This window comes from Plasmodium sp. gorilla clade G2 (assembly GCF_900097015.1).
Source record: "Plasmodium sp. gorilla clade G2 genome assembly, contig: PADLG01_00_66, whole genome shotgun sequence".
NCBI lineage: Eukaryota > Apicomplexa > Aconoidasida > Haemosporida > Plasmodiidae > Plasmodium > Plasmodium adleri (nom. inval.).
The window spans coordinates 45,191-59,916 of record NW_021628917.1 but is presented as its reverse complement, the minus strand read 5'-3'; the positions used below and the strand labels follow the sequence as shown (position 1 = coordinate 59,916).

General features: G+C 27.9%; 2 protein-coding genes across 2 annotated transcripts; one reads left to right on the top strand and one right to left on the bottom strand.

Annotated features, from left to right (window-relative positions):
- Positions 1-1,461: 1,461 nt before the first annotated feature.
- On the top strand, positions 1,462-2,427 carry PADL01_0038000 (erythrocyte membrane protein 1, PfEMP1, putative; the record flags this gene model as incomplete). The annotated part of the gene is made up of 1 exon (XM_028680617.1): positions 1,462-2,427. One exon carries the CDS (start codon positions 1,462-1,464, stop codon positions 2,425-2,427), a length of 966 nt encoding a protein of 321 aa, XP_028541395.1.
- Positions 2,428-3,562: 1,135 nt separating this feature from the next.
- On the bottom strand, positions 3,563-13,641 carry PADL01_0037900 (erythrocyte membrane protein 1, PfEMP1, putative; the record flags this gene model as incomplete). The annotated part of the gene is made up of 2 exons (XM_028680616.1): positions 3,563-4,756; positions 5,392-13,641. The coding sequence occupies 2 exons, from the start codon at positions 13,639-13,641 to the stop codon at positions 3,563-3,565; spliced, it is 9,444 nt and encodes a 3,147-aa protein (XP_028541394.1).
- Between the last annotated feature and the right edge of the window lie 1,085 nt (positions 13,642-14,726).

The following is a 14,726-nucleotide window of genomic DNA, read 5'->3' as shown; positions in this document are numbered from 1 at the left end:
AGTTAAAATAAAAAATGAGAAAAAAATATATCTATATATATAAATAAATATACCAATACATACATAATTATACCAAAACCTATATATATTTATATATAAACCAACACATACATATACACCACTCACACATATATATCCCAACACATATATACCCCCACTCACACATATATAAAACCCCCCACATATACATACACCCCACATATATATATAACCCCCACATATACATACCCCACGAAGATATATATCCGGACACACAAATATCTCTAAATATATATATGTTGAAAATATATATATGTATACATATATACATGATATAGAAACATAAACGCATATATATACACATTATATATACATATAAGCGTATATATATGCATATATGTTCCTATATTGTGGCATATATGTATATGTATATATATATTCAAAATATATATTTATAAATATTTGTGCGCGGGTCCCCCCTCCCACGGGGGATATACATCTTCGTGGGCTGGGGGTATATGTGGTGGTTATATATATACGTGTGGTGGTATATATATACGTGTGGTATATATATACGTGTGGTGGTAAATATATATGTGTGGTATATGTATATGTGGGGGTGTTATTTATATGGGGGGTAAATATGTGTTTTTGTTTTTTTATATATGTAAAGAATAAAGTTAAAAAATTCTAAAAAAAATTGAGAGAAAAAAAAAATTTAACATATTTAAAAATAAAATTGAAATTCATAATTTTTTTAAATAGAAAAAAACAAAAAATTGAAAATAAAATTCAGTTAAAATAAAAAATGACAAATTTTATCAAAAAAAAATATAAAAAGAATTTATTTAAAAAAAAAAATATAAAAAGAATTCATTTAAAATAAAAAATTAGAAATTTTATCCTAAAAAAAAAAATATAAAAAACAATTCATTTAAATAAAAATCATGAGAAAAAAATGGAGTTAAAATAAAAATGATAAATTGTTTTAAATAAAAAAAAATATAAAAACCATTCATTTAAATAAAAATCATGAGAAAAAATTCAGTTAAAATAAAAATGATAAATTGTTTTAAATAAAAAAAATATAAAAACCATTCATTTAAATAAAAATCATGAGAAAAAATGGAGTTAAAATAAAAATGTGAAATTTTATCAGAAAAAAATTGAAAATAAAATTCATTTAAATAAAAATCATGAGAAAAAAATGGAGTTAAAATAAAAATGATAAATTTTATGAAAGAAAAATTAAGTTAAAATAAAAAATGCGAAAAAAAAAAAAAAAAATTACCTATATTTATTTACATATATATATATATATTCCAATACCTATATACCTATACCCACACATATACATATATATATTCACATACATATATATATATTCATATACATATATGTGTTTGTTTTTCTTAGAAAAAACCCCCAACTACCTCTACGGATATTTTTCGTGTGCTGAATATACCCCAAAATGATGAGGCCATGCCGACAAAAACATCAACGAATAGATATGTGCCCTATGGTAAATATAAAGGCAAAACATACATATATGTGGAAAATGATAATGATAGTCATAACTATGTGGTAACAACTGATACATCTGATATCACTTCTTCGTCCGAAAGTGAATATGAAGAGATAGATATTAATGATATATATCCATATAAATCGCCAAAATATAAAACGTTAATTGAAGTAGTACTAAAACCAAGTAAAACACCAAGTGATGTACTTAGTGGTACTATACCAAATAGTGGTGAAAAACCATTAAGTGATAATATACCCATAGATGATGAATGGAATGAATTAAAAAAGGATTTTATTTTGAACATGTTACAAAATGATATACCTGGAAACATTACGGATACTAATACTTCATATAGTGGTATGCCTCTAGAACAACCTTTTATTACACAAATACAAGATCGAAAATTATATAGTGATGAAAACGAAATTATATATAATATTAATTGGAATATACCAAAAAATATCACAACGAATAACGTGGATAGTCCAAAATATATGTCACCAAATATATATAGTGGTATAGATCTAATTAATGATTCGTTAAATCGTGGTAATGATATTGATATTTATGATGAGTTACTCAAACGAAAAGAAAACGAATTGTTTGGAACAAACTATCCGAAAAATACATCTACAAATCGTGTTGCAAAACCAATAAGTGGTGATCCTATACTGAACCAATTGGATCTATATGATAAATGGTTAGAGAGAAATAAAGATATGTACAACCAGTGGAATATACAACGTGATAACGACAATACTACGGACCATACACACAACTTGTTGAATACCAACCTTTCTATAGAAATAAGTAGTGATATGACCCCTAGATCTAATATGGATATGAGTGGTACTAATAGATATACTTATTTGGATGATAAGGAGTTGTTTGAAAATAGTAGTGATGAAAATTTATTATGATAAAAATTGTTTATATTTCTTTGATATATATGTAACCTAAGATATATAAATCCTAATTTTAATAAAATAATTAATACATGTAATATATATATATATATATATATATATATATATATATATTAAATTTGTTTGTGTGTTTTAAACAAAAATATTTATTAAAATTCATTTAAAAAAAAAAAAAAAATATATATAATGGTTTTTAAGTTAATTAAATAAATTGATTTGAACATTATTTTTTTTAAATGTATAGTAACATATAATAAATCAGAAATATTATATATATATATTTTTTATTTATGTTTTTTTTGAATAATATAGTTAAATATTTTAATTATATTGTGTGATTCATTACATATATATATGATATGCACAAAATATTTTCATAAAGATGAAATATATGAATTATAATATATATATGTGTATAATAAAATTAATTTTTTTTTGTTCAGATATATATTATATAAAAAATAATGTAATATATATATATATTTATATTTTATTTTATAAAAAAAAAAAAAAAAAAATGAAACCATTAAGGTACACAATATTCTTTGTGTTTATAATTTTAAAAAGAATTTCGTAAAAAAAAATTTGATAATTTATATAAATTAATAATAAATATATTAAATTAAATTTAAAAAAAATATATATATGGATAACAAAAAAAAAAACAAATTATGCATAAAAAAAAAAATATATATATGGATGACAAAAAAAAAATTATGCATAAAAAAAACAATTTAAATTATATAAAAAAAAATACATAACATATATATATAATTATAAAATAAAATAATAAGTTGAAAATATTGTTACATTTCCAAAATATAAAATAAAATATTAAAATATACGAAAATAATTATTGTATATTCTTAAAATGAAATTTCCCAATACCTAATATATATATACATATATTTATATTTGGAAAACATATGTATATAAAGAGAAAAAAAAAAATATATATCTTTTACAACACAAATATATATATATAAATATATATTTTGTGGAGATTATATATATATATATATATATATATATATTGGAATAAGTTGTTACTATATTGTTAATATGTTCTGTTCAAACCCCACTTTTTTTGGTGTTTATATTCAATTAAAATATTATTATATTTTTCATATCATGAAGAATTGTACGAATTTTCCAAATTATCATTACTTGGTATATCATTATTTTCATTATAATGTATATCCATATAAATATTTGTACGTAAATTGTTTGTGGGCAAAGCATTATTGTTTCTTGTAATATCATTGGGTTGTATATTTGTTGATCCAAGATTTTCAAGAAATGTTATATCATTACTTTCGTGAGTGTTTATTACATTATATGTTTCTTCATCATTCATATCATTATGAGGTGATGATATATTCATTATATGTTGGTTATTTTCTTTATTCCATTCATCGTTTAATTTATGTAACATTTCTTCTTTATTATTCCATTCGTTACACATATCTCTATGTCTATCTAACCATTTATCAAACAAATCTAGTTGGTTGAGGATCGGATCACCACTTAATGGTTTTGCAACTTTATTTGTTGTTGTATTTTTCGTATATTTTGTTCCATATAATTCGTTTTCTTTTCTTTTTAACAACTCATCATAAATATCATTACCACTATTTAACGAATCATTTATTAAATCAATACCAGAATATATATTTGGTGACACATATGTCGCAGTATTTGTTGTGATATTTTCCGGAATATTCCAATTAATATTATATATAATTTCGTTATCATCACTATATAATTTTCTATCTTGGATTTGTGTAATAAAAGGTTTTTCTTCCATACTGTCGTGTGTAGTATTAGGTTGCATATCCATATTATCATCAATAATATTTTCATTAGGTACATCCATATTATCATTTTCTAAATATTGTGAAATAAAATCTTTTTTTAATTCATTCCATTCATTATCTGTAAGTTTATAGGTAGGGTTATCACTAGATATATAGGTAGTATCCACTATATTATCTTTATATGTATCATCATATGTTGTTTTGTTGCTTGGTTTTAGTACTACTTCAATTAAAGTTTTATATTTAGGTGATCTATATGGATATATATCATTGATATCTAGTTCATCATATTCGCTTTCTGACGAAGTCACGTCAGTAGTATCAGATGTAAACATATATTTGTCATCTTCACTATCACCATCACGTTCTACGTATATGTATGTTTTTCCTTTATATTTACTGTATGGAACATATCTATTAGTGGATGTTTCATCAGGTATGTTATAATCGTTTTGTGGGATATCAAGGACACGCACCAAATCCACAGGAGAAGTTTTGGGTATTTTCTATGAAAAAATATGTAGGTATAGGTATGTATATGTTTATGTGGGTGCAAAATATATGTATATATATATTTTTTAATATATATATTTTTTTTTTATTTAAATTTAAATTTAGTTTTTATTGTATAAAATTTTATATAATTTTTTTTTTTATAAAATTTTTTTTTAATTTTTTTTTTTTTTTCACAAAATATTTTTTTACTTTTTTTTTTTTTCACAAAATATTTTTTTACTTTTTTTTTTTTTAATAAAATATTTTTTTACTTTTTTTTTTTAATAAAAATTTTTTTTCTTTTTTTTTTTTTTAATAAAATTTTTTTTATTTTTTTTTTTAACAAAATTTCTCATTTTTTATTTTAACTGAAATTTTTTTTTTTTTTTTTCTTTTATTTTTTTTCAATAAATATGTTTCCTTATTCCTATTTTTTTTTTTTTTCAATATAAATACATATATTAAATATATATTAAATATATATAAAACATATCTAAACGTATCACATATATATATAACATATACAAACCTAACACATATATATGTAAAACATATCCAAACATAACAAATATATATACATATATATAAAACACATATACAAACACACATACACACCCACATATATACATATATATGTGTTAATTACCTTGAGGTAAAATAGTAGAGCGATTGAACCTAAGGCAAAACTGATTCCAACGGGGAGAGTGGAAGATAATATGTTATGCGTGATATCTGACTGATCATTTTGTGGGGGTGTTGGTGGTTCGGGTGCAGGAGGTTCTACGTGGTTTTGATTTGAATTAGTAGCATTAATTGAAGTAATGACGCCCTTAAGTCCACTTAAAACACTTCTTACCACAGTTGTTGCAGCATCTTTTGCAGATGGAGCTACATAATTATATCCTTTGGAAATTATACCCGGAGTAGCCTCAATAGCTTTTATTGTTCCATAAGTCCCCAAAAATACAGTACCACCCATACGAGGTAAAACAGTCTCGTTTATTGCCTTCCACAAATCATTAAAACTAAAAGAACCTTGAGAATTGTTTGATTGTGCTGTATTTATGTTTAATTGTCTTGCTTCTGGATTTATTTTTTCCTCAATAATTTTCGCATGTTTTGAAACATTTTCAAGCATTTTTTCAATAGATTCAGTTATATCTTTTTCTTTTAGGAGTTTTAGTTGTGGTATATCCTCTTCAACATTAGCAACAATTTTTTTAATTGAGTTTATATTTGTATCGTGTATTTGTTCATACATCTTATCCAAATTATTAATGTTACATTTACATTGACCACAATTCCTTTGTACATATTTTTCAGCATCATTTTTTCGTGATAATGCTTGTGGTTGTGGATGTGTTCCAGGTGGGGAATTGACACTTTGTGTGCTAGCATCTACTTTTTCTTTTTCGTATTTATCATATAACTTTTCCCATGCTTTCCATTGATCATTTTTACTACGAAGCCAATCTTTGTATATAGTACGAGAACTTATACAATTATTATCGGTTAATTTGTATCCTCCATTTGTTGCAGATTGTGTTGTTCCTGCATCATTATCTAAACAGTTTTTTTCTAATGATATAGTTTCGTTTCCTTTTTCTTCACAAAACTGTCGTGCCCATTCCGTCATCCATCTTAGAAATTGAGGAGTACTGTCATCATCGGGTACTTTACACCAATGTAATGGAATAATTTCAGTTGTTGCTGATGACGACGATGCCGCTTTTGACTTTTTACTTCGTTTGCTTGTTGGTGGATCAGTTACTCCTTTATGATACCCGCATAACATATTGTGCCAAACACGTGTTCGATTTTGTGTCCACCATTGTTCTCGTCCATCAACAGATGTAGATGAAGCACTATTTTTTGGAAACATTTTTATTAACCTATCATTTAAATCATTCGTAAGTGTTTCTTCTATCATATCTGTACCTTTAATAATATCTCCATAATCATAAAAACTATTTTTTAGTGACTCATATGCTTCATCTTTATTATCGTTGAATAATATACCTAAAAGGATTCCTTGATTAAACGTAGCTGTATAAAAATCTTTTATAAATGAATCTTTTTCATTTGAATGATAACGTTGTCCAAAAAAAGGTTTTCTGCATAAATATACTCTTCTTGGAGGCATTAGCACACCTTGATTATCACCTTTATTATTTTTTACAAGGTCAGCATTCCAGTTATTCAAATTATTATCATATTTCTTACTTGTACATCGGGAATTAACAGTCAAATTTTTGCATTTTACATTATTTACAGTAGCAGTAACATTATTATTACCATTTTCAAAAGGACATTCATCTAATTCTTTAAATTCATCTGCAGGATTTGTACTTTTTCCAGGAACAGGATCAGAATTACCTTGTCCACCAGGAGCAACAGGGGAACCACTAGGTACTGTATTAGTTTGTTGACCATTTTGTCCATCTTTTCCAGGATCAGCTCTAACAGCGCTAGGTTGAGAACCAGGAGCACCATGAGGTTCGCCAGCGTTTGAACCTGTTTGCTTCGGGTCTTGTGTTGGTAGGTTACCACCTGGTACCTGTCTTCCCGAGCCATGTGACTGGTTCCCATCTTGTGGCGCCGTATCTTGTGGTTTTGGTACTTGTCCATTATCCACTGCACCACCAGATCTCGCCTGTGGTTTTCCCTTTTCCTGTGAAGTATATGGTCCCTTTGTCTGTGTCCCATCCTGTGATGACCCACCAGAATGTGGTACCACTGCAGCTGGTGACGGTGTAGTCCCAGGTTCCGATCCCTGTGAGTAATTTGGTGCCACAGGTGTTGACGTAGGTGTTTGTTGTGATGTTGTTTGTGACGTATCCTCCTGACAACCACAGGCTTGCTTATAATCTTTGGGGTACTGCTCAAAAGCGTAATCCTCGTTTTGGGTACCACCAGGTTTGATTTTACAAAATTCATTTTGTCTCTCACACTCCATATTTTTAAGTTCTTCATGTACGTACCCCGCTGCAGTAGTATACGTGGTATTGCCACTATTTGCTGTTCGTAATTTTTGTAAAAATTCATTAAGATATTTTTCGTTCTCATCACTACCTTTACCATTTTTTGCATCTTTGTATAATGATTGGTATTTTGTTTCCATATATGTCCACTGTTTTTTCCATTCATTAACAAATGTTTGATATTCTGTGCATTTAGCTTGACAATCATTACATTCCGTACATTGTCCACTCTTACACTTATCGCACGCCGTCCTCACCTTGTTATACTCGTCTTTTTGTGCTTTACAGAACCATTCTGTCCATTCGGTCATCCAACGTAATCTTTGTGGAATATAATCATCATGGGGGGTATCTTTATCACAGTTTATGGCGCTTATTCCACATTTCATTGCTTCCCAGATTTTATCACGATTAGCTTCCCACCAGTCTTCTCTTAATTGTTTATATTTGTTAGTTTCTGTATATTTGTCGTTGACTTTGATGGTGTTATCACTATGTTTCTCTTTAATGTTTTTAAATATGTTTACAAAATGTTCTTCCATTTTTTTTGCACCATCTTCTTTACTCCATAAGTCTCTTCCTCTTATAATATCACCTAAATCGGCAAAACTTCCGCGTACAGCTCTACATATTGTCTGCTGATGTTTTGGGTCATTTAGAACATCTTGGCCATTTCTGTTATTTTTTTCTTTATACATATCTATTATTTTGTTTGCCTCCTCTTTTGCAGTTAGCAATACATCTCCAAAAAAAGAATGATTGACATTAGTTCCTGTGAGGCCTTCGTACTTCATGTACAAATTTTCTAAATTTGAGGTACATATATGTCGTCTTCTTGGAGGCATAATAACATCTTTGTGATTTGGGTGCATATATTTAGGATCCGCTTCCCATCGAACACCTACAACAAATCGAGTGTGTATAGATGGACTTTTATCTCCACCTTTGCCTTTACATGGTTCACCGTCACCACGATGATCATTGGTATGTGTTTTTTTATCAAGGTTGCAAATATCGGTATCCATCAACGTGTTTCCTTTAACGCTGTTTTTAAATTCCGCTAAGGATATATTTCCTACCAAACCACTACTATTACCCAATTGTGTCTTTGCCTTATCCTGCATTTCTTTGGCGATAACGTCCACGGTTTTAGTGGGTGTGATACCACTAGGATTGGTACAAGGATTATTGGAACTACTACTACTCTTTCCCTTGGTGTTCTGATCCTGTCTTCCCTGTATCTTCTGTTCGATTGTATTAATTTGATCCTTTATATGTTGTATGTAACATCTGGTGCATTGTGCCATATATTGTTTATATTTATCGTCAATTTTATTGACGACATTGTCCATATGATTTAGTGGGTTAGTAGCAGTGGATGTAGTATTTGTACCCACATTTTCGCAGTAACAACAATTATTTGTTCCATTTATAGTTTGATTACATTTTTGGTTCAAGTAATCCATAGCTGTAGGTTGACTAACAGCTCCATAGTCTACAAAATCAGGAGAACTATTTTCGTCCTTACCTTTTACATTTTCATAGTATTTGCTCATACCATTCCATTCTTTTCTTTTTAAACTTATCCAATCATTATATTTTGCACAAGCATCTTTGCATCCATTATTGGAATTATCATTAAAGTTATCATTATTATTACCACTATTACCACATTTCGTTTCTACATCATTTATAAGTTCATTGTATCTTTCGCAAAATCGTTGAGACCATTCTTCTAGCCATCTCACAAATTGAGGTGTGGCAACTAAGTAGACATTACGTTGATTATTTATATCTTTCATACAATCTATATTTTCGTACGTTTTTCCTTTTACGTTTAATAGTTCCAATGCATTTGTTACTCCGCATTGCATAGCATCCCATATATCATTTTTCTTTGAGTCCCACCATATTTTTCTCAAATATAAAATGGGATTTTCATATTTAGGTTCTCTTCTTGTTTTTTTTAATTCTTCTAATTCCTTTTGAAATATTTCTTTTAATGTTTTATCTATATATTTTTTGCTAGCATCGTCCCATAAATCTATACCCTTAACAATATCTGCAATATCAAAAAAACTGCTTCTTATAGCACAACAAGCTTTCTTATGTGCTTCCTCATCATCTTTATCATTTTTATGATATTGTTTCCATAAATAAAACGCTTCTCTTTCTGCAACAATTTTCAATCTATTAAATATCTCGTTTTTTTTTCTGCTAATATCGTTATCGGTAATATTTGTATCTTTTCCAAAATTTATGGGATATAAATTTGCTAGACATAATTTTTGTCGTCGCGGAGGAGCATATACTCCTTCTAATTTTTTATTATCTCTTCCAATTTTTAATAAATGGGTGCGCCACGTGGATATATCGCCACTTTTTTCTTTACACGTTGACGCACTACCTTTACACTCATATGTTTGTTGTTCGCACGAACATATATCACTAGCATCACCATATGGATATTTCAATTCTTCTTTGGATTTTGTACTTTTTTGTGTGTTATTTTCTTCAAATATTAATTCGAAATTCGTATCTACACATTCGGGATAATCATGTCCTAATAATTCTTCTGCAAACATTCCCGGATTTTCTCTTTCATACTTGTTCTTTTGTTGTTTCCACTGTTTTTTCCTATCATTTATAAAATTTTTGTATGCTTCACATTTTGTTTTACAATCACCTGTTAATTCGTTTGATTTCCCGCCACTAACACCATTGCACCTACTATTCACGGACGAACTACAATTTTCATTAATATCTTTTATATATTTTTGCCGTTGAATGCAAAACTGTTGGCCCCATTCTTTGAACCACCAAACAAATTGGTTATCCGTATCGTCCGGGGGAAACTCACCACACTCATTACCACTGAATATACCACCACCATTTTTTGGTTTGTCTTTTATGCCGCATTTGACTGCTTCCCAAAACTCGTCACTGTTTTTCTCCCACCATTCCTCAAGTGGTTCGTTCGAATTGTTAGTTTGGGGCGTTTTATTGTTTTCTTGGTGTGTAATCATCTGTTTAATTCTGTTATGTATGTTCTTAAAACTATCTGGTTTCCATGGAATATCTCCTATAACCATATGTTTAAAATCATTATATGTTCTTTCTGCAGCTTTGCAAAAATTTTTGGGTAAAACGCTTTTGTTTGTTTCACCTTTTGTTGTAACTATTGGAGTTCCTTCTTTATAATATTCGTATAATAATTCTGTTTCTGTTCTCATGGCATTCTTTATATATTTTTTTAATTCATCTCCTGAATTGCCAAGTTGTACTGTCTTACTAGTAGAATTGTACATATTTGCTACACACAATGTTTGTGTTCTTGGGGGAACACATACATTACTATCCACATCCTTTCCGTTACAAATCCAATTTTTAGCTGTTCCGTTTTTCCCAGACATAGGTCGATCATAATATTTATCATTACATCCACTAACATTACCATCCATTCCACTACAATCAAGTGTCTCTGCCCCCCTTTTGCACCTTTCTTGTTTTTTATGACATATTTTTGTTTCATTTTCAGCTTTTTCTATCCTTTTTTGAAATTTTTCTTGCCCCTTTTCTTTATCTTCTCCACATCGTTCACGTAACAAATTTATAATATGTATATCTTGTACAGCATCAATTTCCTTAAGCGATTTGGATTTAACATCCTTTTCAAAATATTCTGCCCAACATCTAGAAAATAAATAATCATTCAACGAAACATTTTGACTAGATGATTTTTTCTGAAATATCTCGTAATTGTGCTTCTGTTTATCCCATTGGTCTTTCATATTTTTCACCCATAGTTTATAACATTCACAATTATCACGACAATATTGGCATTCCTTAGAGATTGTGCCAGTCGAGCCACCACTTGATGTCGTCCCTATATTTTCTAGTTTACAATCACGACTAATACGATGAAAATGACGATCCAATTTATCTTGTATATCTTTATACCATGAATCGAAAGTACTGAAAAATTCCAAGTCTTTTTGGTCCAATGCACTATTTGCACTAACTCCAGGTACAGCAGCTGCTACAATTTGGTCTTTATGGTTGGATTCGTCATTTTCGTCATGTCTGAGATTACACAATACATATGTTGGTTGTCCACTATGTGCACTACGTTTCTGACGTGATGGCGTGTTACTCCCACTGTTTTGTCCACACACCCATCTCGTGTTATACATATGATTATCACGACAAAGCTCTTCTCTCGAAGGGATACGGCATTCACACGCATATTTGTATCCGGCGGGAGTGGAACCAAAAAGTTGTGGATATATCACTTTTTTAACAGTTTTTCCACTATTTGCCTTTTTTACCACTGTGGCACGATCCCATCTAGGTTTATCCACTCCACAATCCATATCTTTCAATACCAAATTCATATAACTACTAAGTGTTGTATAACCATTATATGCCAAATATTGGTAAAACGAGTCCTCATCAGGTTTGAGACATTCATTATTGTCACCACATTTCATCATATACGGTTGGTTCCTACCTCTACTACCTACTGTTAATGTTGTTTGTTTCTGTTGTGGTTGTTTCTGCTGCTGCTGTTTTTCCCTTCGTTGATTTTCTTTATATTTTTCTATTTCTTTCTTCCCTGTTTTGATTAAGTCTCCATATATTCTATCCATTTGTATCCATCGTTCTCGCCATGTTTTGTTGTCGTTATCGTTAATAGCCTTTCCTTCAACGAACGCTTTAAATATCTCACATGTATTTTTGCATTTACTACATTCCCCACTAGTATTTGCAACTTTTCCATTATTCTCCCAACAATTTCCTCCTTCTCCTTCATAATTTTCGTTACTATTATTTATACCACTATTTCTGACACCAACTTCTTTTTTATTATCAATAGTGTTTTTTTTGTGATAATCATCCGATTCTTCTATACACGGCTTACACTTCTCTATCACTTCCTTTACATATACTTTCCGTTGTTCGCAAAGATGTTCGACCCATTCCTGTGCAAATCTTAAATATTGAGGTATGTAATCGGTCGTGGGAGGGGAATTTTTCATTTGTTCTACCCATGATGAATCATTTTTTCCTTCCAATTTTTGTGCACCAAAGATTAACGCTCCCAATATATACTGTTTGTTCGTATTCCACCATGCTTCTCTTAATATTCTCAAGTCTTTAGGATATGTCCCTGAACCAATTGTTTGTCCGTTTTGTTGAATATGTTTGTTGAAAACAGTTTGGAATATGTGTTTTAAATTTGTTTCAAGTTGTTTTGTAATATGATTTTCCCATATAATTGTTCCTTTTACCAAATCTCCATAATCGGCATAACTGTATCCTAATGCTTTCTTTAATTTGTCTCCGTTATTTATATAGTGATTCCCCAATTTTTGTCCTTCAAGTTTTGCAGCAATTATCCATTCAAATAATAAACGACTATTATCATGGAAATCATCAATATTATTTACGTTTAATTTATCCAAATATCCTAGACATAAACTTTGTGTTCTTGGAGGAATAACTATTGTATTTTTATATTTGGAATTGTCTTTTATTTCGGAGTTAGTAGTATCAATCATTATTGGTTTTCTCCATATCCATATATTATTAGTCAAATTTACACTACAAGGTCCTCTTTTGTATGAATCCATGTAAAAATCCGACTGATCATAATTAATTGTTGAAATGAATTGTTTCATTACTTCTTTATCAGAATTCCCATCATTACCGATTCCCAAGCCACTTCCAGCATCGAAATTATTTTTATCATATTTCATACATATTTCTACTTCTCCATTATTACTCGTACTACCACTACTAGAAGCCGTACGCCTGGTGGTTGTACTATCAATACTATATCCCCGTGTAATATTAAATTCCGAAATGGTCTGACAATTAGAAGGAGGAAAGGAATTGCTCGATGATCCCGACATTTTTAATAAAAATTATTAATAATATTGTCATTATTAATATAATAATTTTATTTTTTATATTAAAATATAATCCTTATGAGAATATATATATATAGTATATATTTACGTATGGTGTAGGTGCGAAAAGGGATGTTAAATTTTGTAAATTGTTCCTTATATTGTTTCGTTGTACCATACTCACTAATATATATACATATATATATTCTACCTCCGACACTTAAAATATATTAGATATTTTCCTATTTTGTATGGTTTTTCCATTTTCATGAATATAAAAAAAATTTTATATAATTTCAGATTTTTAATTGTGTGTTTATTATATAAAGTGTTATATATATATATACCTTTTTGGTAATTATTTACTATATATATATTAATTACTATTTCAATAATGCTTAATATTATTTAGATTAATATGTAAAATACTAAAATACTATTTTTTAATATTAATAGTAGTATCAAATTTAGTATTAAATTTTATTTTTTTTATTTTAATATCAAATAAAAAAAAAAAAAAAAAAAAAATTGATAAATGAAACCACATTTAAAAAAAATAAATATGACAAGAATGAAAACAAATTAAATACTTATCCAAAAAAAAAAAAAAATCATATATATAAAATACATATCATAGGAAAATTAATATATAATAAATATATAAGTATACATATATTCAAAATATATATACATTTATTTAAAGGCATATATATGAAATAAAAAAAAATACGTATGATATTAGAATATATATTACAAAAATGTAAAATAAAAATTACCATTATAATATATATATATATATATATATATAACCTATCTATCCAAAAATATATATGTAGTATATGTTGTAGATCTAATAATAAAAAATATATATATTTTTTTAAATATAAAACACATATATAAATTAATATATATATATAATAATAATTTGTTAATATAATATTTTCAAATTATATATTCATAACATAGAATATTTTAATTATATATTCATATATCAGAGAAAATAATAAAAAAAAAAAAAAAAAAGGTACTAAAAATTACAAAACAAAAAAAAAATAGTATTTTCATACTAAAATAATATATATGTTCGT